The sequence below is a fragment of the Hyperolius riggenbachi genome, chromosome 2 (assembly GCF_040937935.1).
Source record: "Hyperolius riggenbachi isolate aHypRig1 chromosome 2, aHypRig1.pri, whole genome shotgun sequence".
Taxonomy (NCBI): Eukaryota; Metazoa; Chordata; class Amphibia; order Anura; family Hyperoliidae; genus Hyperolius; species Hyperolius riggenbachi.
Window position 1 is genome coordinate 270,114,908 of NC_090647.1, and position 26,989 is coordinate 270,141,896.

Consider the following 26,989-nt stretch of genomic DNA (forward strand, 5'->3'; position numbering starts at 1 on the left):
ATGTTTTCCTATGGCACCTTTTACACTTAACACGTTTTAACTGAAATCTTCTTCTCAATGCACTGCCATGGAAAAAACGCGTACCAACGTGCACTAACGCGTACTAACGCATACTAACGCATACCAACTGATTAAGTGTAAAAGGGCCCTAAGGCCTCCATGGAAACCATGCACCCAGAAGGCACCATAATATAAACTCACATAGCATATCTGTTTTACTGCAGACAGTTCCATTTTCATGGCTGCACATTTTCTATTTAATAAGCTTGTGGTAAAAATGAATTGGATGATTAATATTGGCCTAATATTGAAAATACTCATGACAGGTTTTTAGATATATGGAGCACACTCTAACTCTACAATGGCTACATATGATTCAACTTTAAGTCAAACTTCAGGCTGATTTGGCTTACTTCCTGCTTAATTCCCTCAACCCTAGAATAGCACAAAAACTCCCTTAACTGGGCATTCTAAATACTAAATACTGTATACATATTACGTACAAGTAACACAGTATAAAATAAAAGTCCTGTGTGAGCAAATAAAACAAAAAAACAAGAAGAACATACGAAAAACATTTTTCAAAACTCTAAACTTGAATACCAAAAACATCTGGATATACACCTAACTACCACCACACTTCTACTTCCTCAGGAAAACCCAGCATGAAAAAGTAAACAAATACATAAACTGTAACTTATATGTCGTTTTGAGGGGGAGGCATATTACCAAGTAGGACCAGAGGAGAACAGGTTGCGAAAAATCATAACCATAGTATGCACAAGTCAGGCGACCTATATGCTAAGAGAGATAAATAAAATGTTCAAAGGCTAGGATTCAAGGGGAAAAGGCTAACGGCAGATCCCCTTGCTGACCTAGGAGAGGGTTGTTGCAAGCAGATGGGGGAGACACTGTGCTGGATGGGGTAGACCAAGGAGCATCAGCAGGGTGTCACAATTCTTGAAGCAAGTCCAAAACCTCAGCTGGAGTAGAATCAGAAAGAAAAGTTCTGTTATGAAGGACAACCTATTTAAAGGGGAAGCCCCATCTATCACGAACATTTGCCTTGATATGCTCCACCGTGATCTCTTCTTTCATAGCTCTTCCTCTGTAGGAGGCGAAGAGCCCTCCGTATATGGTCAAACTGATCAGCATCTGGGAGCAAAGAGTGAAACGAATGTGGCACATCCTTCCTAAGGCTTGTATACGCTTCAGGCAGGTGAAAGTCCAAATCCTCAGCTTGCAACTGGAACTGAGAGACAGTAGACTGTAATGATTCATGTTCCTCTAGAAGTTATACGCTGCTGCTCAATCATCATGCTTTTGCCCTAAAAGATCAGAACGAAAGCCTATGTCAGCTGTGCGTCGGAGTTCAGTCTGAAGTTTACCTCCAAACTTCTAAATTCTGTCAAGGCCGTCCTCCAGGTTTCTTTTAGTGCGTGGAGTCTGGCCCGATCTGTCAGCACCACCTTGGGAGGCCTGCATGTCCGCCCTAGGCCTCAGGGTGTGACAGAATGCTGGCAGCATGAACCTCTAGTCTTTCATTTTCCTGGGAATACACCAGGATGCTCCCCCGGGGTGAGGAAAGAAAAATAAAGCTGATTGGTGATTGCTGGCTGCTGGGATCATGCATAGCACGCCACCGAGATGCAGAGCTACAGCTGCATGCAACTGCTCCAGACCGCATCCAAGCCACACCCCAAGTGCACTTTTTTCTTAAAATCCCCACCTTTAATGAATGTCGACCTCAATTAGTTGCAAACCTCTGGAACCACTGCCTCTGCCACAGTACAGGGCCGTCTGGTGGGCCCCCCAGGTCTACCCCATCAGTTTTGTTTTAGCCATAGATGGGGAGGTTAGTGTTGGACATAGGTGGGAGGATTAATGTTGGGCATAGGTAGGGGACGATTAGTGTGAGTATATATCAGGGAAGGTGATAGAAGAATATTGGTAACATTACCAATATTCTGACTGTTGGCATAATCTGGAGGCCAAAATACTGGACACTTTTAAATGTATGAAATGGGAAGGAGGAGCTAATGCTTGGTGTCCATAAAGTGAATTAAAACAAGGGTTGGTTAGGATTGGGTGACCGATGGCAGTACAGGTAAAATGGGTACAAGCTGTACCTGGTAATTTGGGTGCTGCCATAAGGGTGGCTCCAAGTGAGTAAACTGAGCACAGGGATCTGCAGCCAAACTCTTGCTAGCTGTATTGAGGGGCTTGACCTCCGCTCTAATTATCAGCTTGACAGACATTTGGCTAAATTGCGACCTTACAGCTGCTTTATTTAGCAGTTTTACAGCTGCCGGGAACGGAAAGGCAACAGTGTTAGACGTATTTAGCCATACTCTTCTACACCCTATGGTAATGACAGGTGGCCATGTGGATCTCCAGGTCTGTTGGGGAAGCATCGTTCTACCAGTCAGCCCACTCAATACAGGCTCCCCCATTCCCACTAGGTCCCAAGCAAGTGCCTTTGTTGCCTTGCCATTAATCCAGCCCTGTCTGGGTCTATGGTTAAAAGTATTGTAGGAACAAGATCAGCAGGACAGCCAGGAGTTTTGCATTGTTTAAAAGGAAATATATATATGTAATTATCATTCTGATACGTGAAGAGATCTAGCGTAACTAGTGCAAATCACAGTTCTAGTGAGAAAAGCGTAGTCAAAGTCAGGCCGAGGTCATCCACGAGAGCAGATGACTGAAGTACAGAAGGGCTACTCAAAAGTGTAGTCAAAATAACAGGCCGGGTCATACACATAAGTCAGATGACAGTCGTATTGGAAGGATCAAACAATAGTGAAGTCAGAAACAGGCCGAGTCATACACAGATATCAGAAGGCAGTGGTACAGAGGGTCTAAGCAGGAACCAGGTCAAGTGGCAGGCAAGGGTCGGTACACAGAATAATATACAATATATAATATTACAAGTAATATAATACTGACTGACTATAGTACATGTATATCGTGCTGATGCGCAATATATGAAATGTAGCTCTCAAAATTTCACTAGCTAAGGGCCAAGAACCAGCGAATTGATTAGTATCAAGGCCAGTAAGCAAGTGAATGCTCTAGCCTTAAAGGGGAACTTCAGCCTAAACAAACATACTGTCATTGAGTTACATTAGTTATGTTAATTAGAAAAGATAGGTAATATCATTTTTTACCCACCCTGTTTTAAAAGAACAGGCAAATGTTTGTGATTCATGGGGGCTGCCATCTTTGTCATGGGGGCAGCCATCTTTTTGGTTGAAAGGAGGTGACAGGGCGCATGAGACACAGTTCCAACTGTCCTGTGTCCTGATAACCCCTCCCAGCTGCACGCACTAGACTTCAAATGTCAAATTCAAAATGTAAAATAAAATTACACCAAAACAGCAGAACGAGAACAACATCAGAAATCCCATCATGCTTTGCACAGCATCAGGGGGAAAATGCCCGGGCAGTTTTCTTCTGTGCAGCTAAAGTTGAGACTTGTATAAGAGAAACAAAGTTCTGATGATGTGAAACTGTTAAAGAAACACCAGGCGTTTTCAGTGCTGCTGAGTCGAGTTTTAGTCTGGAGGTTCACTTTAAGTACTCAAAAGACAAGCCATAAGCCCACCCCCAGAATTAACAGCACCTCCTGCAAAGGGTGTCATCTGATGACATCACAGCTGACACCTCATCAGACACGCCTCCATAGCCTATAAGGTCCGTCCTGCCCAGCGTGCGTCCGTCTGGACGTACTGTGCATGCACACGCGCTGATCCACCGCCGTAGGGGTGCCGGGGATGCTGCCGGAGGATGTCAGCGCGGAAGTTCCACCACAGCACGGACACCACCGTAGACGCCATGGGAACTACAGCTGGAAGTTAAGATTGTTACAGTCATCCTCCATATAGCTCTAATTTCAGGTGTTCTTTAAGCTTTTGAGTCAATAAAAAATTCCATTATAATCAAATAACATCAGTTCAGCAGCACGGACAAGTTAATTTCCTTATATAAAACACTAACCTCAAGAGTTGATCAACCAGAAATGCTTTCTTGTATGCACAGAAGTTACAGGGAAAAAAAGCCCTTTACAGACTCTTACATTGTCCAGCAGTATGTCTAGTACTTACCCTGACAAAAATAAGAGTGTTCGATTCCCCCACTTTGTATTTTCCTTCTGAGACTTTGATCATCGAGAACTGCACAGGACATGTACACCTGCTCACCAAATGCTGAACCTGGGGAAAAAGGAAGAGATGTTTTTACATATCTATATATATATGCTAGTAAATATGCATATTCATTTGCTAAATATAATTTAATTACACCTCTGGTGCCAATAGCATGCTAAAGCAGTAGTTTGCATAAATAGCATAGAGTAGATTTCTAATACGCAACATACAAAGACTGACCTAATTGCCTGAAAATATCTAACATTATACAATACATTTAGAACATGACTCAGTAAAATTAAAAATTATTATTTAACTTAAAAAATAAATAAAAAAATAGTATCCTGTTTATACAGATGGGCTGAGATACATCACTAGTGTCACATTGCATCCCTTCAACAGAAAACGTAACCCTAAGGGCCCTTTCACACTTGGTATGCGTAAGTGTGCGTTAGTATGCATTGGTACGTGTTTTTTCCATAGCAGTGCATTGTGAAAAAGCTTTCAGTTAAAACGCGTATAGTGGGAACTGACCCATAGGAAAACATGGGCATTACTTTGAAAATCAGTTTTCTTTCAGTTTTAATTGAGAGCAACTGATTGAGGCCCCGTTTACACTTAATCAGTTGGTGTGCATTAGTGTGCGTTAGTACGCGTTTTTTCCATAGTAGTGCATTCTAAGATTTCAGTTAAAACGCGTTAAGTGTGAAAGGTGCCATAGGAAAACACGGGCATTACTTTCAAAAAATCAGTCTTCTTTCAGTTATAACTGAGTGCAACTGATTAAGTGTAAACGGGGCCTAAGTGTAAAAGGGCCCTTAGGGGTGAGAAAATCTGTCCAAATCTAATTCACAGAATGGTTTGCAAAGCTATTGCATAGTTGCGACTAATTAGTCATGAGGTGCATTTCGCATTGATGTCAATTTCTCATTGAAGTCAATGGTGCTGAATTTGTGAATGTGCTACATATTTTAGGGGCACTGGAGGCAACGTGCCCAAAAATACCAAATTCCAAAAATAAACATTTTTTTAAGCTTTTTAATCTATAAAATACTTTTACCCAAGTCGACTGTGAAAGCGACAGTACACATTTCTTTACCACTCGGAAAAAGAAAAAAACAGGCACAATAGAGGGTCCCCCATCCCAATCACTGCTAACCCCTTGTCCCCATGCAGGATGGTATTCCCCATGGAATTCTCTTAACTACGTTTTAGTACATTTTCACTTGCTAGGTGCAAAAATATATTTTTTTTTGTAGCCAAGATGAGAATACCCAGAAGAAAAGTTAATTGTATCAGGCTGCCCATGCATGTATGTACAGCAGCCATTACTCACAAAGAAAAATGGAATTAGTGACTTTTAACAATTAACATCCACCCAATGTCCATAGCAGACATTAGCTGATCATGTAGAAGATTTGGTCTCCATAGCAGGTTTGTGGGGACCTTTATATCTGCTCTTCAAGTAATCGGGCAATGTATGGAATGTACACAACTTCCTCGAACCCTGAATAATGTGATTTGAAATCCACAACATTGTTGTTGTCATATTCTACATAATGGCATTTGCTTATGGATGCCATTGCCACACCACTGATTCCTCAGTGCCCTGCACAATTAAACTATATGGCCCAAGGGTTCATAAATTTGAATCATATAGATTTGTTGAGTCATCCAACCAAGTTTAATCCCCAGATAGGATCATGGTGGCCTGATGTGAGGTCAGCTTACAAAAATGCCCTAAGCTGTGTGTGGGTGTTATATAATAATAGTCTCTGATTGATAATGGAATCAGATTTCCCATGATAACTTCAGAAAATCAATCCCGATATTGAACAGGAGCAGCTGGACTGGTGCGCACCATGACAAGATTGCTCTTCCTCACTCAGTGATGTCAGGTAATGTCTGACTGCCTTATCAACGTTCGATGGTTCTTTCTCTACCATTGTTAAAGCTTACATCTATTTTTTTAAACACTTGTTATGCTTGCTGTTCAGTACCTGCATCGAGAATCCTTTATGGAGGGCAAGTCTGCCATTGCGAGTGACCACGGGTAATGGCCGGGGAATCCTGATTTGATTCCGGTCCGGAGAGGAAGCCTAAGAAAGGCTACCACCACCACACATCCAAGGAAGGCAGCAGGCATGCTGTGGGCAAAGGAGCAGGAACGGCTACCACCACACATCCAAGGAAGGCAGCAGGCATGGCATGCATGTCCCGACATAGGTAGTGACCAAAAATAACAATACAGGAGGACTTTTGAGGTATATGTGAGATGAATCAACTGTAAATCCTTTAACGAGAATCTGTTATGGAGGGCAAGTCTGCCATCCATTTAAGTGAAAGGTATGCACTGACTGCCTGTTATAATACAATGTGCAGTCACAGATGCAGTGAAAGGTATGCAGTGACTTGACTAATACAATGAGCAGTCACACAGGTGCAGTTAACAGGTATGCATGGAGTGGTATATCACACTGCGTGAACTCAGCTAACAAGCCTACAAGAGCCTAACTAATCTTTCCCTATGAGAGTCTGCAGCAGCAGCTGTCCCTTCTCTATTTACTGCAGGCACACGAGTGAGTATAATGGCAGGCGGTGTCTGCCTTTTATAAAAGGGGGAGTGGCTCCAGAAGGGAGTGTAGCCTGATTGGCTACAATGTGCCTTCTGACTGTGTGATAGAGGGTCAAAGTTGACCCTAATGGTGCATTATGGGGGCAAACCGAACTTCCGGAAAAGTTTGCGCAATCGTGAACCACCGGAAGTTCGCTGGGAACCGTTCACCGGCAAACCGTTTGGGCCATCTCTAGTCACCGCCGCATGCCGGGAACCTCAGGACAACCACTCTGCCGCTTTCATTGGCTCCTGACCGTGTCTATCAATGTAAGCCTATGGGAGTTGCTTACATTGATAGACATGGCCAGGAGCCAATCAAAGCGGTTCCTGACCAGCTCACAGGGCTCTGCCATCATAGAGACAGATGAGCTGCAACGGGACACAGCGGGGATTCAGCGGCGAGATCGGCTGGAGCGATGAAAACTGCTGATGTGCGCTGCAGCGATGATTGAAATCTACGCCCTGCCAGCCAGGTAACCACCAAAACAGGGCATAGATTTCAATCACCTTGGTCCTAAAGTAGTTAAGAAATCATTAAATAGTGCAGTTTCCTTCTAAAACTGTTGTAAAAGGTCTCTCAGACAGTGCAGTGTGTGAGGGAAATTGCTGTTGCTGAGGTAACCAATGCACCTGCTGTATTGATAGTGGCAGACTCTGACTGAGGAATTCAGCATGGCGGAGGAGCCCTTCACAAATCATGTCTAGCCTGCACTGCTGCATTATCCATAGAACTACTATTAAGCACTTCTTAATCTGCGACAGTTTAGGGATGGTGTCACAGAAGAGCCATGAGAAAAGTAAATGCATTCGGTTTCTTGCACCGATTGTCGTTACCAACCCAGATCAAAATCTTATGTTTAGATACAGCAGGCAGTCAGCCTGGGGTCTCTGGCTTTCATAGCTGCTAGAGGAACGATTTTCATGACGCCCCTTTTGTCTCTGACTGTCCCAAGGTTTGTTGAATTAGCAAAGAACAAAGGGTTTCTTCTCACAGGCAGATTACAGTTAAGTGTGAACCTGCCATTTGAAGGATACCATTTGGGGATTCCAGCAGAACTGAGCCTTCTACACAGCAGGGCTTAGACACAGCGGAGCCATGTAGCTAGCCTTAGAAATACATGGAGTATATGATTTTTAGCCTGTTTAAGGAATACCGTGCCCAGGACAATTATGGGAGTTATATCATTGGATTCGTGGTGTTTTGAATTGATGGACATTTTGATACCAGTCTTGGGGGGCCAGGGGTAAGCCATGACAAAATATTAAACCTCTCAGAAACTAAACATAATATAACAGCCAAGTTTGATGTCGTATGAACTGTCATATTCTGAGGAATATGAATCTGTGACTGTTATGTGTGTGCGGGAAGCGTAAGCTGAGAAATGAAAAATGTCATATTTGGTGGGCACAAGAAACCCACCCAGGAGGTTAACCACACCCTGTCCAGCCCCTGGGCTGAACCTGAGACCCCACTCAAAAATGTGGGTCATTCAAAAAAACTTGCCAGGGACTCCTCCCTTAGTCCTCCCTTGTGTACCATCACCTGATCGAGCCAGCCAGGGGACCATGTTGCTGGCGGCCATTTCTTGAACTGAAACAAAGGACATTTTCCATGTGCTCAGATATCCCAGAAAGGACACATTTTCACCTGACCTTAAGTATAAGTATTTTCTTCCCTTTTTATTTTCATACTGCGCTATTATTGTCTCTATAATTGTTGATTTTAATGATTTTCTGTATATATTAATTATTTATATTGCATTTATAATAAAAGGCTTCTAAAAAGTCAATTATTTGTTCAGCTACCCCTGCTATTCAGCCACACAAACCGAATCCTAGCTTCTGAAGTCGCTACTACTGTTGATAGCTAGATAAAATAGAGTGTGTTTAACCGTTTTATTTTCAGGTAATAGTATCAGTGCAGTTAGGTCTCTTACCCTTCTGTAGGAGTGGTGGCAGTTATACCCTGATATAGTGCGTAATTTGTATTACTGTAAGTCACAAGCTCCCTTCTAGTCTGTCTGCTGCCAAAATTCCAGCGGTTTCTGCGCACCGATTGCGACCACAGATTGCACGGTCTGTGTGCTGAAACCGATTGGAATCCATTGTGCGATCCGGCCACAAGGGGGCGTATGACAGATGGATTTTAACTTTTCTTAACTGTAGTGCAGCTCTAGAAATTCACATTAAACTGACACTATTACGTAAGATTTAGGACATTTTTCATTATCATGCAGAACAGTCCCACTGCTGGTTAGAACTGTTTAAAGAGAAACTCCAACCTAGAATTGAACTTTATCCCAATCAGTAGCTGATACCCCCTTTTACATGAGAAATATAATGATTTTCACAAACAGACCATCAGGGGGCACTGTATGACTGATTTTGTGCTGAAACCCCTCCCACAAGAAGCTCTGAGTACCGCGGTACTCTGGGCAAACTCCCACAATGTAACAATGTTCACAGACAGGAATTAGCTGTTTACAGCTGTCTTGAACAGCCAAAACAGCTAGGAGCAGCTACATAACCTGCCCACAGTAAAAATGTCACCATGTAATAAATGTCAGAATGTAAATCGGGGAGAGGAAAGATTTTACAATGAGCAAACACTGACTAAATCATTTATACATAATTATGGTAAAAAATTAAGCACTTTTTTACTACATTATTTTCACTGGAGTTCCTCTTTAAGAAGAAAAAACTGTCGCTAATGCTTTGATAAATCTGTAGCAGTGTTTGTATGATGAAACAATGGGCTCGATTCACAAAGCGGTGATAACCCAGTTAAAAACTTTAGGCGTGATAACCATTTTTATCATGCCTAAACTCAGTTTAGGCATGATAAGTTTAGGCATGATAAGTTCAGGCATGATAAGTTTAGATAAGTTTATATCGCGCGCAAAGTCCCGCACGCAAAGCAGCGCCATTAAACTCTATGCACCAGACTTTGCTAGCGCAAAACTTTTGATCAGCTGTGCACTGCGGTGCTAACCCAGTTGGTGGTTAAACTTATCACGCCTAAAAACTTATCACACCTAAACTTATCACACCTAAACTTATCACACCTAAACTTACCATGCCTAAACAGAGTTTAAGCGTGATAAAGGGCTTTTCACTAGCGTGCTAACTGTTAGCACCGCTTTGTGAATCAGGCCCAATATGTTTTGCTATTGTTTGCACAGGTTCAATTATGCATGATCTTTGCACTTGTTTGTAATGCAGCCACGGAGCTGCTGTCACACTCCTTCCCTCTATTCCCATGACAGAATTTTAGACAAAGCACATCACTCCAATCACGGGCGTGATGGGCCTGTGGTGGTGTGGTGGAGCCACGGAGTTTACTTCTTGTATTAATGCCGTGCCATCCCATGTCCAGACAAGCACATGAGCAGGCCTTTTGATGATGCGAAATGACTGTTGTGTCATCTGATCATCCTGTTTCATCACCACTCCTTACCCCTTCCCCACAGCTGTACTTTCCACACAATGGATGTATGTACCTGCCATGCCACGGAATAAACAAGTTTTGAAGACAGTGCCCAGCCTATGTTTCTGGTTTATATGCTTATATAATAATAGTCCAGGCACACTCTGATTATAATCCAAATTTATCTAGCAATGCCCATAGGGACTTGCACATATGGATTTGCTGAAGACCATGTTCTGTACAATGATGAAGAGAGGGAAAGACATGCAAGTGGCAGTGGAAGACAATAGGAAACGTTCAAATGCAGATGATTGTCACTCCATCATGCAGGGTTGGTTGCACGGAAGCAGGAGATTTGGGCGCATGAGACAAGTGGACAAAAAGGGCGCCCCATTCACTACCATTATAAATATCGTTTAATGGGCGCCGAACAGGGAAAAAAAGGCGCCGGAGATTATTAACGTTTTACAAACGGCGCCCGGAGATTTTTAAGGTTTTATAACTGTGCTTGTGATGATTTAACTTTACAAAATCAGCCCGTGACGAATAACGTTTATAAAGATACTAAATCACTATTTCTAAAACATTTCTAAAACATTATTATTCACCCCAAAAAATTATTTACATTTTTTTATTTACATTTTTTATTTAATAATGTTTGTAAAACATTATTATCCATAGGGGGTCTTAGGTTTAGGCACCACCAGGGGGGTCTTAGGTTTAGGCACCAACAGGGGGGTCTTAGGTTTAGGCACCACCAGGGGGGTCTTAGGTTTAGGCACCACCAGGGTGGTCTTAGGTTTAGGCACCACCAGGGTGTCTAGGGGTTAGGGATAGGTACAGGGAGGGTTTTTCACAAACGTAAATATAAGTTTCAGTTTAGAAACAGGGAAGATTAACGTTTTAAGAATTGCCGATCTCATACACATTATTTAATGATTTATAAATTCTTAAAACACATTTTGTAAACGAAATTCTACACAATATTTTTATAAACGATAATACTGCTTATCGTTTACACCACGCGCCCTTTATTCCCGACGCCCTTTTTTGATGTACGCTGGTTGCACAGGACAGAGGACACACCTATAGACAAGCTGTTACCTGATCTCTGTTCTTAAATTATTGTTTTGGGCAACAAACGCCTGTCATTTTTTTTTTGTTCTGCAGTCTGTGACTGTGTAATACCAAAGGCAGTAATACTGTATCTACGAAAGGTGTGCCTTGAAAAGACACTTGGATTCTTACACATGTGTCATCATCAGTTTACAAGCTGTTGACTAGGTGGACGTTTGTTGTGTAGAATTATACTCTTGGTTTCTACAATCACTTCACCATAGGCTGATACTTGACAAAATAATCAAAGAATAAAGCTGTTTACTCCCAGCTCCTACAAATATTCTGGAATGCAAACAAGATACTGCCCGCCCTGAAGCTGCAGAGTGTTGCTCAGGGTGATTCAGAAACTGAAAGAACCATACTTCACTTACACAAGAGGCTGTGTACATTTGATGTACTTATCGTATGTAAGCTTAGTGGATACAAGTGGGAGCAGCAGCATTCTGGATTACCTGACACATAATTATATTATACACTAGGTAGGTACAGTGTAAAATCATGATAATCTCTTTTGAAATATGGAAATTAATATGTTACATTTGTAAGATCTTCACACTGCTTCAGTGCATTTACTTTTCCATATGTTAGTATGCTTACCATTTGGTCCAAATTCTTAAAATCACAGAGTTTTCTTTGGGGTTTAGGCAGGGGGATCTCAACAGGAGGCAGTTCTAGTTCCTCTCGGATCTCCTCTTCTATCTGTTCCTCCATCTGAATAAGCATGGGGGCACTCATACCAAAGCGTGATGCTCTCCTGGCCAGTTCCAGCAGACACAAGATGAAGTTCTTCTCATTCTTTCTTAGGACTAGATCCTCTGATTCAAACATCAGGACTTCTAGGGGAAACCAAATATGTTATTCCAATAAATCCATCAAGAAGTTATCTCTGCAATACCAACAGTAATAACTCATTTCATGTAAATTATGTGCATCTTGAAATTGGACCGATCAGAATACGGTATTTTTCAGACTATGAGACTCACTTTTTCTTCCCCAAAAGTGGGAAGAAAAAGTCAGTGCGTCTTATAGTCTGAATAGTACATTTGGATCTGCACCATCTATGGAAAATGTCCTGTCCACCTATGTCCTCCTGCTCTTTGCCCCCGTGTCCGCCATATATATGTACTTACAGCCACTCCCATAGGAAATAGCTGCGCAGGTTTGGGCCAGTCTTTGTCCTCAGGTGTCTTCTGTTTCCCGCTCTCTGACCTCGTGTCCAGCATATAGGTACATGCAGCCGCCGCTCCCATGGCCTTTAGCCATGCAGGTTTGGGTCAATCTGTGTCCTCCGTCCCACTCCCTGCTCTCTGCCCCGTGTCCAGTATATAGAGATACTTGCAGCCGCCGTTCCCATAAGAAATAGCCGTGCAGGTTTGATCTGTGTCCTCCAGTGTCCGCCGTCCCCGCTCTCTGCCCTGTGTCCGGCATATAAAAGGTACTTGCAGCTGCCGCTCCCATAGAATATAGCCGTGCAGGTTTGGCCTGTGTCCTCCGGTGTCCTCTGTCCCTGCTCTCTGCCCCCGTATCCAGCATATAGGTACTTGCAGCTGCCACTCCGATAGGAAGTAGCCACACAGGTTTTGCAGCCATCTTCCAATCAGGCACTAGGGCAGACAGCCAAACACGCAGCACATTGCTCCCTGCTCCTTTTTTAATAGAATCCGCTGGTTCTGTCGTTGCGGACAATTACTGCACTCCCTATGAGGGGACACAGGGCCCCAAACAGGGGGCAGAGAGTGGGGACGGAGGACACTGGAGGACACAGGTTGGTCCAAACCTTTGTGGCTGATTCCAATGGGAGCGGCAGCTGCAAGTACTTCAAGTACTTATATACACCGAACATGAGGGCAGAAAGCAGGGGGACAGAGTACACAGAAAAACCACAGGACAGGGGGACGGAGGACACAGAGACACCAGAGGACAGGGAAACAAAGAACATGGGGATACAGGGGGACACCAGTGGACACTGAGGGTCACTGGAGGACAGGGGAGACAGAGGAGGACACAGAGGGACATAATTATTGGGGTGAAAAGGTCCATAAGATGCCCCTGGACTATGGATGCACCAGGTTTAGTATATTTTTTTCCTTGGTTTTTGTCCTCTAAACCTGGGTGCATCTTATAGTCAGAAAAATATGTTAACTTTCTGTCAATTTATACTGGTCCAAGTTCAAGCTGTAAATAATTTACATGAAATATGAATGTTAAGAGAAATGATTTGCATCTCATTCATCATCCCTATTTAAACCGGAAGCCTGTGCCTTAAGGTGCGTACGCTGAGCGGATCGTTCAGAAACAGCCTTATCAGTCCGCCGACAGCGCGTACACACGCACTACTGTCAGCTGAACGTCCGCCCAGCGGGAGGGTCCAGAGACCCGTCGTTGCCGCTGGTAGTGCGTGTGTATGTATCTTTAGGGTTGAGAACTAAAAAATATGGCTTAAGGTGCTTGCCATACATCCGCCCATTTCTGGTAGGCTTGATCACTTTGAATCTGCTAGTAATCTATTGCTTCAACATATGCGATCAATTGACTTTTGACTGGTTTGGCCATGTTGTAAAATCTCTATGTGATTGGGGCGGGACATGAACAATTGGGGTTTGATGGTCCATATCACTGCATTGCATTGAACAGCACAACATTTTCGATTTGATCGATGCTCGATAGATTTCTACTGAAAGCCCCCTCTCTCCCCATATGACTTCCCTGGTGATCTAGGACTTCAGTTCCAGTATAGCTTCACTGCTGTTCTAGAGTGGGCCAAACATAATGGAATGTGGGGAAACCACTTGCATGCCAAATTTGATGGCTCTGCGGGTCACATTTGGCCAGTCGGCTGGAGTTTGACATGTATGCCCTATACAATTCAATGGGCCTGTTTACATCTCTGCATTTTTCTAACTCACTGCATGCAGTAAGTTTCTGGATAATATACAGTGTTGCCAACGCCCGTAAATTTACGAGCATACTGTAAATTTTAATATAAATTCAGCTGCCCGTGAATTCCATAAGAAATTAAGCAGCGTCCGTAAGGGCAGCCAATAGGTAAGTCGGAGATAAGTCCCGCCCGCTGTCAGCCGCCGCACGATACTTATTTCTGGAGGGGGGACCGAGGGAGGGGAAGCCCTAAGGTGAGGGAAGGAGGGGGGGAGAAGTCCACCCCTTCCCCTCTGCTGTGCCCATGATCGCTTCCTCTTCTCTGCACTGCTCCCCTCCTGCTGGGGGTGCCGCTTTTCTGCCAGAAGGGCACGCACCCTGGGATCTATAACTTCTACAAACTAGGAGCTGGGGTGGGGACCAAGACGACAGGGTGACCTTTGTTATGGAATATAGCCTTGAATTTAACAAAATCACTAATATTGTGAGGAAATATCTTGCAGTGCTGAATTCCGATCCTAAATTCAAAACCATTCTAATGCAAGGGTGCCGCTTTTCTGCCAGAAGGGCACGCACCCTGGGATCTATTCTCTCCCCTAGTTGTTTTCAGTCTACCCTCTCGTCTCGTACCCCTACCTGGCTAGCTACGGTGGGGTCTTACCCTTGTGGGTTTTCAACCTGTAATTACTGCCATTGACACAAAAAAGGATCTTCCATTTTCTCTTTTGCGACTGGTAGCAGTTTTCCCATTAAACAATATGTAAATTGCGACACGAGGTGTGTTATTTATGTTATTTCTTGCACCTCTTGCCGATTGCAATATGTGGGGTGCACCACTCGCAATTTGAGGGTTCGCATTGCTGACCACTATTGTGGTACGAATTGGAAGACTTTCAAAAAGTCGGCAGTTTCTAAGCATTTTGAAAACGTTCACAAGGGTAATCTTTCTTCTTTTACCTTTCAAGGAGTCGAACGTATAGTGAGCCCTAAGAGGGGTGGTGACCAGGGGTGTTGCTAGCCCCAAAGATCAGTGGCACGTGCCCTGGATCTATTCTGGGGTGCCCCGGATGTCCTCCAGGCAGAGTCAGCTGTGTTGCCGTGATGGTGGACATGCTGGGGGCTGTGGTGCCTCTATGTGGGCATACTAGGTGCTGTGGACGGTTCCATGCTGGGCACTGTGATGCCTTTATGGGGGCATACAGGGAACTGTGGTTCTTCTATGGGGGCATGCTGGGAGTTGTGGTGCCTCAATGGAAGGCCAGTAGGAACATGGGAGGGGCTCCACTAGACAGTCAGGGTATGGGGGAACTGTCAGATAACCTGGCAGCAGGCCAGCCGGCCCAGCAGAAAGCCAGACCAGCCAGCAAAGAAGCCGGGCAACTCTGCCTAGTTATGTTTAAATGACACTACCTATTTATTTAATATGCTGCATTTTTTATGTATTAATGGAGAGGGGGCTTCATCCAACATTTTGCTGGGCAAGCCTACTTAGAACGCTGTCAAGTTCATGTAAATTTGGCTCCACCCATGACCACACCCACATGTTGGTGCATGGCCCCACCCGTTTTCTGGATGGAGTGCCCGAAAGTGCCCCGGATCTCTTAGGATCCTAGCAACGCCCCTGGTGGTGACACTCATAAACTTCTCTTGAGGCGAGAAGAATTTTGGATCCACAGGATGGACACTCGCACCCCAAAAGGCCTAAATACGCGTTGGGACCTAAATTTAATTTATGACTGTTAAATCTGTACATCTGTTCCCATTTTCACCCCTGCTATATAGGACTTATGCATTGTCTTTTTTCCTCTTTCTTTCCCCTCCCTTGCTGAGCAGTCTGTCTGTGCAATTTAAAGTTCCAATGGTTCTTTCAGCGGTGACTTTTTACATTACTTTTTAGTCTCTTTTTTGATAATTGTTATTAAATAATTATACTATTCTTTATTACATTTATATACTGTGTGCATTTGTAATGTCTCCTTTAAGGAGATGGCTGGTTGAGGTATAGGGTGGAGTTTTTTCTCCCCCCACCTACATAAAGCCCTCCCCTTGCAAGTTCACTTTGAACTATGATTAAGGGCAGATTGTAAGCCCAACACGCGTCAGTTGAACTCTGTGATTGTATTGCACCTGCCATGTGGAATCTTTGAATAAAGAATACCAGCGTTTTTTCAACCACTGTTTGGTTTGCGGATCCCTCTGTACATATCTGTGGATTGGCTTGGCTCTCCAGATCCTGCACCCATTGGTTTGTTATCCAGGGGGTCGAGCGTTTTGAACTTTATGTCCTTCTATTATGGGAACATCTATACCCCTGGCTACCTGTTCTGGGGACATCTTTACCCCTGGCTACCTGTTCTGGGGACATCTATACCCCTGGCTACCTGTTCTTGAGACATCTATACCCCTGGCTACCTGTTCTGGGGACATCTATACCCCTGGCTACCTGTTCTGGTGACATCTATACCCCTGGCTACCTGTTCAGGGGACAACTATACCCCTGGCTACCTTTTCTGTGGACATCTATACCCCTGGCTACCTGTTCTGGGGACATCTATACCCCTGGCTACCTGTTCTGGGGACATCTATACCCCTGGCTACCTGTTTTGGGGACATCTATACCCATTACTACCTATTCTGGGGACATCTATACTCCTGGCTACCTGGTCTGGGGATATCTACTGTATATCCCTGACTACCAGTACTGGGGACATCTATAACCCTGCCTACCTGTTATTGGGACATCTATACCCCTGGCTACCTGTTCTGGGGACATCTATACCCCTGGCTACCTGTTCTGGGGACATCTATACCCCTGGCTACCTGTTCTGGGGACACCTATAGACCTAGCTACCTGTTCTGGTGACATTTACACCCCTGGCTACCTGTTCTGGTGACTTCTATACACCTGGCTACCTATTCAGGGGACATCTATACACCTGGCTATTTCTTCTGGGGACATCTATACACATGGCTACTTATCCTAGGGACACCTAAAGACCTGGTTACTTATACCGGGGACACCTATAGACCTGGCTATCTAAACTGGGGAAACCTATAGACCTGGCTACTTATACTGGGAATACCTATAGACCTGGCTACCTATACTGGGGGCACCTCTTTTGGGAGAAGTGTTGCCAGATTATCTGTATGGGCATCTTTTATGTGAAAACTGCTGCCAGATTATCTGTATTTTTGGGGAACCGCTGCTGTCAGATTAAGTGTATTTTGGGGAACCGCTGCCAGATTATGTGTATGTTAGGGGATTCGATGCTGCCAGATTACATCTATTTTTAGGGAACCACTGCCATATTATCTGTATTTTGGAAGAACCTCTGCCAGATTACTTGTATTTCTGGTGAAATGCTCTAAGATTACATGTATTTTTTTTTTGGGGGGGGGGGGGGGGAACACACTATGGCAGAGCTCAAACTTCCCAGACCTTTTACAGCACTACTAAAGTCATGTATATTTGGCACCACCCATGACCACTCCCACATTCTGTTGCATGACCACGCCCATTTTTCGGATTTGGACGGTAAAAAAATCCTTTGTCAGTACATTTTTAGGTCTTTGTCAGTAAAAAATAACGTGAAAGGTTGGCAACACTGATAATGTATATGAATATGTGCACATTCCATAGACATTATCCAGGCTGTGAAATAATGTGTGTGTGTTTTAACCACTTGAGGACCATAGTCTTTTCGCCCCTTAAGGACCAGAGCCTTTTTTTCCATTCAGACCACTGCAGCTTTCACGGTTTATTGCTCGGTCATACAACCTACCACCTAAATGAATCCTCCTTTTCTTGTCACTAATACAGCTTTCTTTTGGTGCTATTTGATTGCTGCTGCGATTTTTACTTTTTATTATAGTCATCAAAAAAGACATGAATTTTGTCAAAAAAATGATTTTTTTTTACTTTCTGTGCTGACATTTTTCAAATAAAGTAAAATTTCTGTATACATGCAGCACGGAAAATGTGGACAAACATGTTTTTGATAAAAAAACAAACCATTCAGTGTATATTTATTGGATTGGGTAAAAGTTATAGCGTTTACAAACTATGGTGCAAAAAGTGAATTTTCCCATTTGGAAGCATCTCTGACTTTTCTGAGCTCCTGTCATGTTTCATGAGGGGCTAAAATTCCAGGATAGTATAGATACCCCCCAAATGACCCCATTTTGGAAAGAAGACATCCCAAAGTATTCAGTGAGAGGCATGGTGAGTTCATAGAAGATTTTATTTTTTGTCACAAGTTAGCGGAAAATGACACTTTGTGACAAAAAAAAAAGAAGTTTCCATTTCTTCTAACTTGCGACAAAAAAAAAAATAAATCTGCCACGGACTCGCTATGCTCCCCTCTGAATACCTTGAAGTGTCTACTTTCCAAAATGGGGTCATTTGTGGGGTGTGTTCACTGTCCTGGCATTTTGGGGGGTGCCTAATTGTAAGCACCCCTGTAAAGCCTACAGATGCTCATTGGACTTTGGGCCCCTTAGCGCAGTTAGGCTGCAAAAAAGTGCCACACATGTGGTATTGCCGTACTCAGGAGAAGTAGTATAATGTGTTTTGGGGTGTATTTTTACACATACCCATGCTGGATGGGAGAAATATCTCCGTAAATGACAATTGTTTGATTTTTTTTTACACACAATTGTCCATTTACAGAGATATTTCTCCCACTCAGCTTTGGTATGTGTAAAAATACACCCCAAAACACATTATACTACTTCTCCTGAGTACGGCGATACCACATGGTATGGTGAGTTCATAGAAGTTTTTTTTTTTGTCACAAGTTAGCGGAAATTGATTTTAATTGTTTTTTTTCACAAAGTGTAATTTTCCACTAACTTGTGACAAAAAATAAAATCTTCTATGAACTCACCATATGACAAAAAAATAAAATCTTCTATGAACTCACCATACACCTAACGGAATACCTTTGGGTGTCTTCTTTCTAAAATGGGGTCATTTGTGGGGTTCCTATACTGCCTTGGCATTTTAGGGGCCCTAAACCGTGAAGAGTAGTCTTGAAACCAAATGTCGCGAAATGACCTGTGAAATCCTAAAGGTACTCATTGGACTTTGGGCCCCTTAACGCACTTAGGGTGCAAAAAAGTGCCACACATGTGGTACCGCCGTACTCAGGAGAAGTAGTTTAATGTGTTTTGTGGTGTATTTTTACACATACAGATGCTGGGTGGGAGAAATATCTCTGTAAATGGACAATTATTTGATTTTTTTTAACACACAATTGTCCGTGTACAGAGAGATTTCTCCCACTCAGCATGGGTATGTATAAAAATACACCACAAAACACATTATACTACTTCTTCTGAGTACAGCGATACCACATGTGTGACACTTTTTTGCAACCTAGGTGCGCTAAGGGGCCCAACGTCCTATTCACAGGTCATTTTGAGGCATTTGTTTTCTAGACTACTCCTCACGGTTTAGGGCCCCTAAAATGTCAGGGCAGTATAGGAACTCCACAAGTGACCCCATTTTAGAAAGAAGACACCCCAAGGTATTCCATTAGGAGTATGGTGAGTTCATAGAAGATTTTATTTTTTGTCACAAGTTAGCGGAAAATGACACTTTGTGAAAAAAAAACAATTAAAATCAATTTTCGCTAACTTGAGACAAAAAAAAAAAATCTTCTATGAACTCACCATACTCCTAACGGAATACCTTGGGGTGTCTTCTTAGGGATGAGCGTAATGACCTAATTACGAATTTCCGAAATTTCGCGAAATTACTACAATTACGATTTTAGCAGTAATCGAAATTTCGTAATTTTCGCAAATTACGCAAATTTTCGTAATTACGATTACGAAATTTAGTATTTTAAAGTTTGCAAAGGTTTCTATCCCTCTAGATGCCTTCGTAATCGAAATTTCACTCCCGTAATGACGAATTTCGTGTCTCCAACCGAAATTTTACTGTTTCAGGTTTGTAAGGGTTTCTATCCCTCTAGATGCCTAAAATGAATAGCACAGCCAGCCAGCCCACCTCCTCCTCCTCCTCCTCCTCCTCCTCCTCCTCCTCCTCCTCCCTCCCTCTCTCTCTCTCTCTCTCTCTCTCTCTCTCTCTCTCTCTCTCTCTCTCTCTCTCTCTCTCTTTCTTTCTCTCTTTCTTTCTCTCTCTCTCTCTCTCTCTCTCTCTCTCTCTCTCTCTCCAGAGATCTGTAGTACTTCAAAACCATACTCACATTCATGACATGTCCAGGGATCAAACCCAGGCCAACCACATGGAAGACAGCTATGCTCACCACCATACCACCAAACACACACTAAATAGACTGCTAACCTAAATCTTACTTGTAGACAGTCATATGAGACACATGCTGGGTGCAGGGCTTTGTGATTGGACCATGCGATAGAGTGAGGTGCAAAAATGAAATCATGCCTAGCAGAGGATGGTTTCACAGTGCTAAATGCTAGGCTGGCTGTGGTGCAATTGGTTAGTGTGTCTGGCTGGTAACAGCAAGGTTACAGGTTCAATTCCATCCAGGCATGTCTTTTCCTTTTGCGTTCAACAGTTGTCCAAACAGAGCCAACAGAGCCCCAGATAGCCATGTAGAGTTAGGTCACAGCTAGCCTGGCTGTGGTGCAATTGGTTAGTGCGTCTGGCTAGTAACAGCAAGGTTACAGGTTCGATTCCATCCAGGCATGTCTTTTCCTTTTGCGTTCAACAGTTGTCCAAACAGAGTCAACAGAGCCCCAGATAGCCATGTAGAGTTAGGTCACTGCTAGCCTGGCTGTGGTGCAATTGGTTAGTGCGTCTGGCTGGTAACAGCAAGGTTACAGGTTCGATTCCATCCAGGCATGTCTTTTCCTTTTGCGTTCAACAGTTGTCCAAACAGAGCCAACAGAGCCCCAGATAGCCATGTAGAGTTAGGTCACAGCTAGCCTGGCTGTGGTGCAATTGGTTAGTGCGTCTGGCTGGTAACAGCAAGGTTACAGGTTCGATTCCATCCAGGCATGTCTTTTCCTTTTGCGTTCAACAGTTGTCCAAACAGAGCCAACAGAGCCCCAGATAGCCATGTAGAGTTAGGTCACAGCTAGCCTGGCTGTGGTGCAATTGGTTAGTGTGTCTGGCTGGTAACAGCAAGGTTTGATTCCATCCAGGCATGTCTTTTCCTTTTGCGTGCGCGCGCTGCGCCATTGAACCCCATGGGGTATTTTGCGTGCGTAAAACTTTACGCATGCAAAACTTTGTGCTCGGTGTTTGGACAACTGTTGAACTCAAAAGGAAAAGACATGCCTGGATGGAATCGAACCTGTAACCTTGCTGTTACCAGCCAGACACACTAACCAATTGCACCACAGCCAGGCTAGCTGTGACCTAACTCTACATGGCTATCTGGGGCTCTGTTGGCTCTGTTTGGACAACTGTTGAACGCAAAAGGAAAAGACATGCCTGGATGGAATCGAACCTGTAACCTTGCTGTTACCAGCCAGACGCACTAACCAATTGCACCACAGCCAGCCTAGCATTTAGCATTGTGAAACCATCCTCTGCTAGGCATGATTTCATTTTTGCACCTCACTCTATCGCATGGTCCATGGTCCAATCACAAAGCCCTGCACCCAGCATGTGTCTCATATGACTGTCTACAAGTAAGATTTAGGTTAGCAGTCTATTTAGTGTGTGTTTGGTGGTATGGTGGTGAGCATAGCTGTCTTCCATGTGGTTGGCCTGGGTTTGATCCCTGGACATGTCATGAATGTGAGTATGGTTTTGAAATACTACAGATCTCTGGGGAGAGAGAGAGAGAGAGAGGGAGAGAGAGGGAGAGAGGGAGAGAGGGAGAGAGGGAGAGAGGGAGAGAGAGGGAGAGAGAGGGAGAGAGGGAGAGAGGGAGAGAGAGGGAGAGAGGGAGAGAGGGAGAGAGGGAGAGAGGGAGAGAGGGAGAGAGGGAGAGAGGGAGAGAGGGAGAGAGGAGGAGGAGGGCTGGCTGGCTGTGCTATTCATTTTAGGCATCTAGAGGGATAGAAACCCTTACAAACCTGAAACAGTAAAATTTCGGTTGGAGACACGAAATTCGTCATTACGGGAGTGAAATTTCGATTACGAAATTGTAAATTACGATTTGAAAATTAATTACGAAATTACGAATTTGGGTCGTAATGTTAAATTTCGCATTCGTAATAAAAGCAGTTCGAAATTTCGAAAATTTCGGCTCATCTCTATGTCTTCTTTCTAAAATGGGGTCATTTGTGGGGTTCCTATACTACCCTGGCATTTTAGGGGCCCTAAACCGTGAGTAGTCTTGAAACCAAATGTCACATAATGACCTGTGAAATCCTAAAGGTACTCATTGGACTTTGGGCCCCTTAGCGCACTTAGGGTGCAAAAAAGTGCCACACATGTGGTACCGCCGTACTCAGGAGAAGTAGTATAATGTGTTTTGTGGTGTATTTTTACACATACAGATGCTGGGTGGGAGAAATATCTCTGTAAATGACAATTATTTTATTTTTTTTACACACAATTGTCCATGTACAGAGAGATTTCTCCCACCCAGCATGGGTATGTATAAAAATACACCACAAAACACATTATACTACTTCTCCTGAGTACGGCGATACCACATGTGTGACACTTTTTTGCAGCCTAGATGCGCTAAGGGGCCCAACGTCCTATTCACAGGTCATTTTGAGGCATTTGTTTTCTAGACTACTCCTCACGATTTAGGGCCCCTAAAATGTCAGGGCAGTATAGGAACTCCACAAGTGACCCCATTTTAGAAAGAAGACACCCCAAGGTATTCTGTTAGGTGTATGGTGAGTTCATAGAAGATTTTATTTTTTGTCACAAGTTAGTGAAAAATGACACTTGGTGAAAAAAACAATAAACATCAATTTCCGCTAACTTTTGACAAAAAAAATAAAATCTTCTATGAACTCGTCATACACCTAACAGAATACCTCGGGGTGTCTTTTTTTCTAAAATGGGGTCACTTGTGGGGTTCCTATACTGCCCTGGCATTTTATGGGCTCTAAACCGTGAGTAGTCTGGAAACCAAATTTCTCAAAATGACTGTTCAGGGTATAAGCATCTGCAAATTTTGATGACAGGTGGTCTATGAGGGGGCAAATTTTGTGGAACCGGTCATAAGCAGGGTGGCCTCTTAGATGACAGGTTGTATTGGGCCTGATCTGATGGATAGGAGTGCTAGGGGAGTGACAGGAGGTAATTGATGGGTGTCTCAGGGGGTGGTTAGAGGGGAAAATAGATGCAATCAATGCACTGGGGAGGTGATCGGAAGGGGGTCTGAGGGGGATCTGAGGGTTTGGCCGAGTGATCAGGAGCCCACACGGGGCAAATTAGGGCCTGATCTGATGAGTAGGTGTGCTAGGGAGTGACAGGTGGTGACAGGAGGTGATTGATGGGTGTCTCAAGGTGTGATTAAAGGGGGGAAATAGATGCAAGCAATGCACTGGCGAGGTGATCAGGGCTGGGGTCTGAGGGCGTTCTGAGGGTGTGGGCGGGTGATTGGGTGCCCTAGGGGCAGATTAGGGTCTAATCTGATGGGTAACAGTGACAGGTGGTAAAAGGGGGTGATTGATGGGTAATTAGTGGGTGTTTAGGGTAGAGAACAGATGTAAACACTGCACTTGGGAGGTGATCTGACGTCGGATCTGCGGGCGATCCATTGGTGTGGGTGGGTGATCAGATTGCCCGCAAGGGGCAGGTTAGAACCAGATTGATGGGTGGCAGTGACAGGGGGTGATTGATGGGTGGCAGTGACAGGGGGTGATTGATGGGTGATTAGTGGGCTATTACAGGGAAGAACAGTTGTAAATATTGCACTGGTGAATTGATAAAGGGGGGGGGGTCTGAGGGCAATCTGAGCGTGTAGGCGAGTGATTGGGTGCCTGCAAGGGGCAGATTAGGGTCTGATCTGATGGGTAACAGTGACAGGTGGTGATAGGGGGTGATTGATGGGTAATTAGTGGGTGTTTAGGGTAGAGAACAGATGAAAACACTGCACTTGGGAGGTGATCTGACGTCGGATCTGCGGGCGATGTATTGGTGTGGGTGGGTGATCAGATTGCCTGCAAGGGGCAGGTTAGGGGCTGATTGATGGGTGGCAGTGACAGGGGGTGATTGATGGGTGGCAGTGACAGGGGGTGATTGATAGGTGATTGACAGGTGATCAGTGGGTTATTACAGGGAAGAACAGATGTAAATAATGCACTGGCGAATTGATAAGGGGCGGTCTGAGGGCAATCTGAGCGTGTAGGCGGGTGATTGGGTGCCTGCAAGGGGCAGATTAGGGTCTAATCTGATGGGTAACAGTGACAGGTGGTGATAGGGGATGATTGATGGGTAATTAGTGGGTGTTTAGGGTAGAGAACAGATGTAAACACTGCACTTGGGAGGTGATCTGATGTCGGATCTGCGGGCGATCTATTGGTGTGGGTGGGTGATCAGATTGCCCGCAAGGGGCAGGTTAGGGGTGATTGATGGGTGGCAGTGACAGGGGGTGATTAATGGGTGGCAGTGACAGGGGGTGATTGATGGGTGATTGACAGGTGATCAGTGAGTTATTACAGGGAAGAACAGATGTAAATATTGCACTGGCGAATTGATAAGGGGGGGTCTGAGGGCAATCTGATCGTGTAGGCGGGTGATTGGGTGCCCGCAAGGGGCAGATTAGGGTCTGATCTGATGGGTAACAGTGACAGGTGGTGATAGGGGGTGATTGATGGGTAATTAGTGGGTGTTTAGGGTAGAGAACAGATGTAAACACTGCACTTGGGAGGTGATCTGACGTCGGATCTGCGGGCGATCTATTGGTGTGGGTGGGTGATCAGATTGCCCGCAAGGGGCAGGTTAAGGGCTGATTGATGGGTGGCAGTGACAGGGGGTGATTGATTGGTGATTGACAGGTGATTGACAGGTGATCAGGGGGATAGATGCATACAGTACACGGGGAGGGGGGTGGGGTCTTTGCTGAGAATCTGAGGGGGGGGGGGTGATCAGGAGGGAGCAGGGGGCAGTTTAGGGTTAAAAAAATAGCATTGACAGATATTGACAGGGAGTGATTGATGGGTGATTAGGGGGGTGATTGGGTGTAAACATGGGTCTGGGAGGTGGGCAGGGGGGGGGTCTGAGGGGTGCTGTGGGCGATCAGGGGGCAGGGGGGGGGAAATCAGTGTGCTTGGGTGCAGACTAGGGTGGCTGCAGCCTGCCCTGGTGGTGCCTCGGACACTGGGACCACCAGGGCAGGAGGCAGCCTGTATAATAGGCTTTTTATACGTTACAAAGCCTATTATACACTTTCCGTGCGGCGATCGGGGTGCTAGTAACACGCCGGCGCTTCCGAACGGCCGGTGGGTTACAGCGCGGGGCGTCACGAATGACGCGATCGCCGCATAACCACGCCCGCCACCGCCACCGCCGATGGGCGTATTGCGGTCGTTTGGGCCCAGCCCTTGCCGCCGCCCATTGGCTTAAGGCGGTCGGCAAGTGGTTAACATGCACAGTGTCCATCGCAGTTCACACAAATTACAGGGCGTGCATTACCAAATGCACAGTGTGAATCCAACCTTAGAGAATTATAGTTGGCTGCACACTGAAATGCAAAAGATACATTTTTATTGACATTTAATTACAAAATGGTGTGCTTATCATTTTTCTGTGTTATGGAGTATGTTATATTTTTTTTATTCAGAAAGTGTCCTATTAAAGGGAGATCATTTTGTATACTGTAATACAATATTTACTCAAGTACTTTGTGCCTATGCCATTATTTACTATATAACTAGTTTAGAGATTACACAACATGTTTAAAGACTTTAGTTGCTAGGTAGGAAGATTAAAACCACTCTCAGTATAATAGCTATTCTTTAGTCTTGGTAGAATACTTACCAAATGAAAAAATTAACCAGTTTAACTGTATTATGGATTGGCTCATCTGTTCCATCACCTGACCCAGCCCATCTCCTCCCACTTCAGCACTACAGCTCTGCTATTCCTCCATATTCAGTGCAGAATCGATAAAGATGGTCAATGAGATGCTAATAGTTCCTTCCAGCTCATGTACACATTTATGAACATTTAAAGGAAATTGTGTCAATGAAATTGTAATATGGCAATTCTAAAACACTTCTTGACAGTTTTGCATAGTTTGCACTACATTTTTGCATGTCATGGTTAAATGCTTTATTACACATTACACAAGGGGGCGGGGGAGGGGGGTGGGCTAGACAGGAATTGGTGAGACTCTTTTGAGCTCAGTGCTGCCTGCAAAAAGTTAAACTCGGCAGACATAGGCAAATGCAGGGGGGGATTACAGCTGCCCAGAATCCCTCCCACAGCACTGCCCCTTTTCTTTCCCTGCTACAGTTGATTTTGGATGGAGCAGCAGCATGTGTACAGAGCATGGAGCAGCAGCGTGTGTACAGAGCATGGATCAGCAGTGTGTGTACAGAGCATGGAACAGCTCTGGGGAACTTAACAGAGTCAGGTATGAGCACAGCCCTGTGCCCTGCTGTGTGAATGCTTCACTTTCCCCTTCATTAGCGGTGTTGGCTGTCCTCATTATTATCTGTATCCAAACTGCTCCTGATCAATCCCATTGTCGATCGGGAGCAGATCGGACATTTAGGAAATAACTGTCAGATCCTGTCAGTCGGACAGGAAATTGCATTATGTGTACCCAGCATAATGTCCTACCATATAATTGTACTGTATTGTGCGTGGCTGAGGGAGACCTTTTAGGAATCCCTGCCCTCCCCCCCCCCCTTGAAAATCCTGGGTGTGCCACAGCAGCAGCAGTACAGAGT

The 26,989-nt window shown here is 44.5% G+C and overlaps 1 protein-coding gene across 3 annotated transcripts in view; it reads right to left on the reverse strand.

Moving 5' to 3' along the window:
* GAS2L2 (growth arrest specific 2 like 2) overlaps positions 1–26,989 on the reverse strand; it is an 80,123-nt gene that overhangs the window by 29,477 nt on the left and 23,657 nt on the right. For 2 of the 3 annotated variants that reach the window (XM_068265361.1, XM_068265362.1), the window contains exons 3-4: positions 11,909–12,147; positions 4,107–4,214 (exon numbers count right to left, since the gene is read on the reverse strand). In XM_068265361.1, the coding sequence (XP_068121462.1) occupies positions 4,107–4,214; positions 11,909–12,147 (347 nt within the window). The remainder of the gene's footprint in view (positions 1–4,106; positions 4,215–11,908; positions 12,148–26,989) is intronic. The other variant, XM_068265363.1, reaches the window with a different exon arrangement.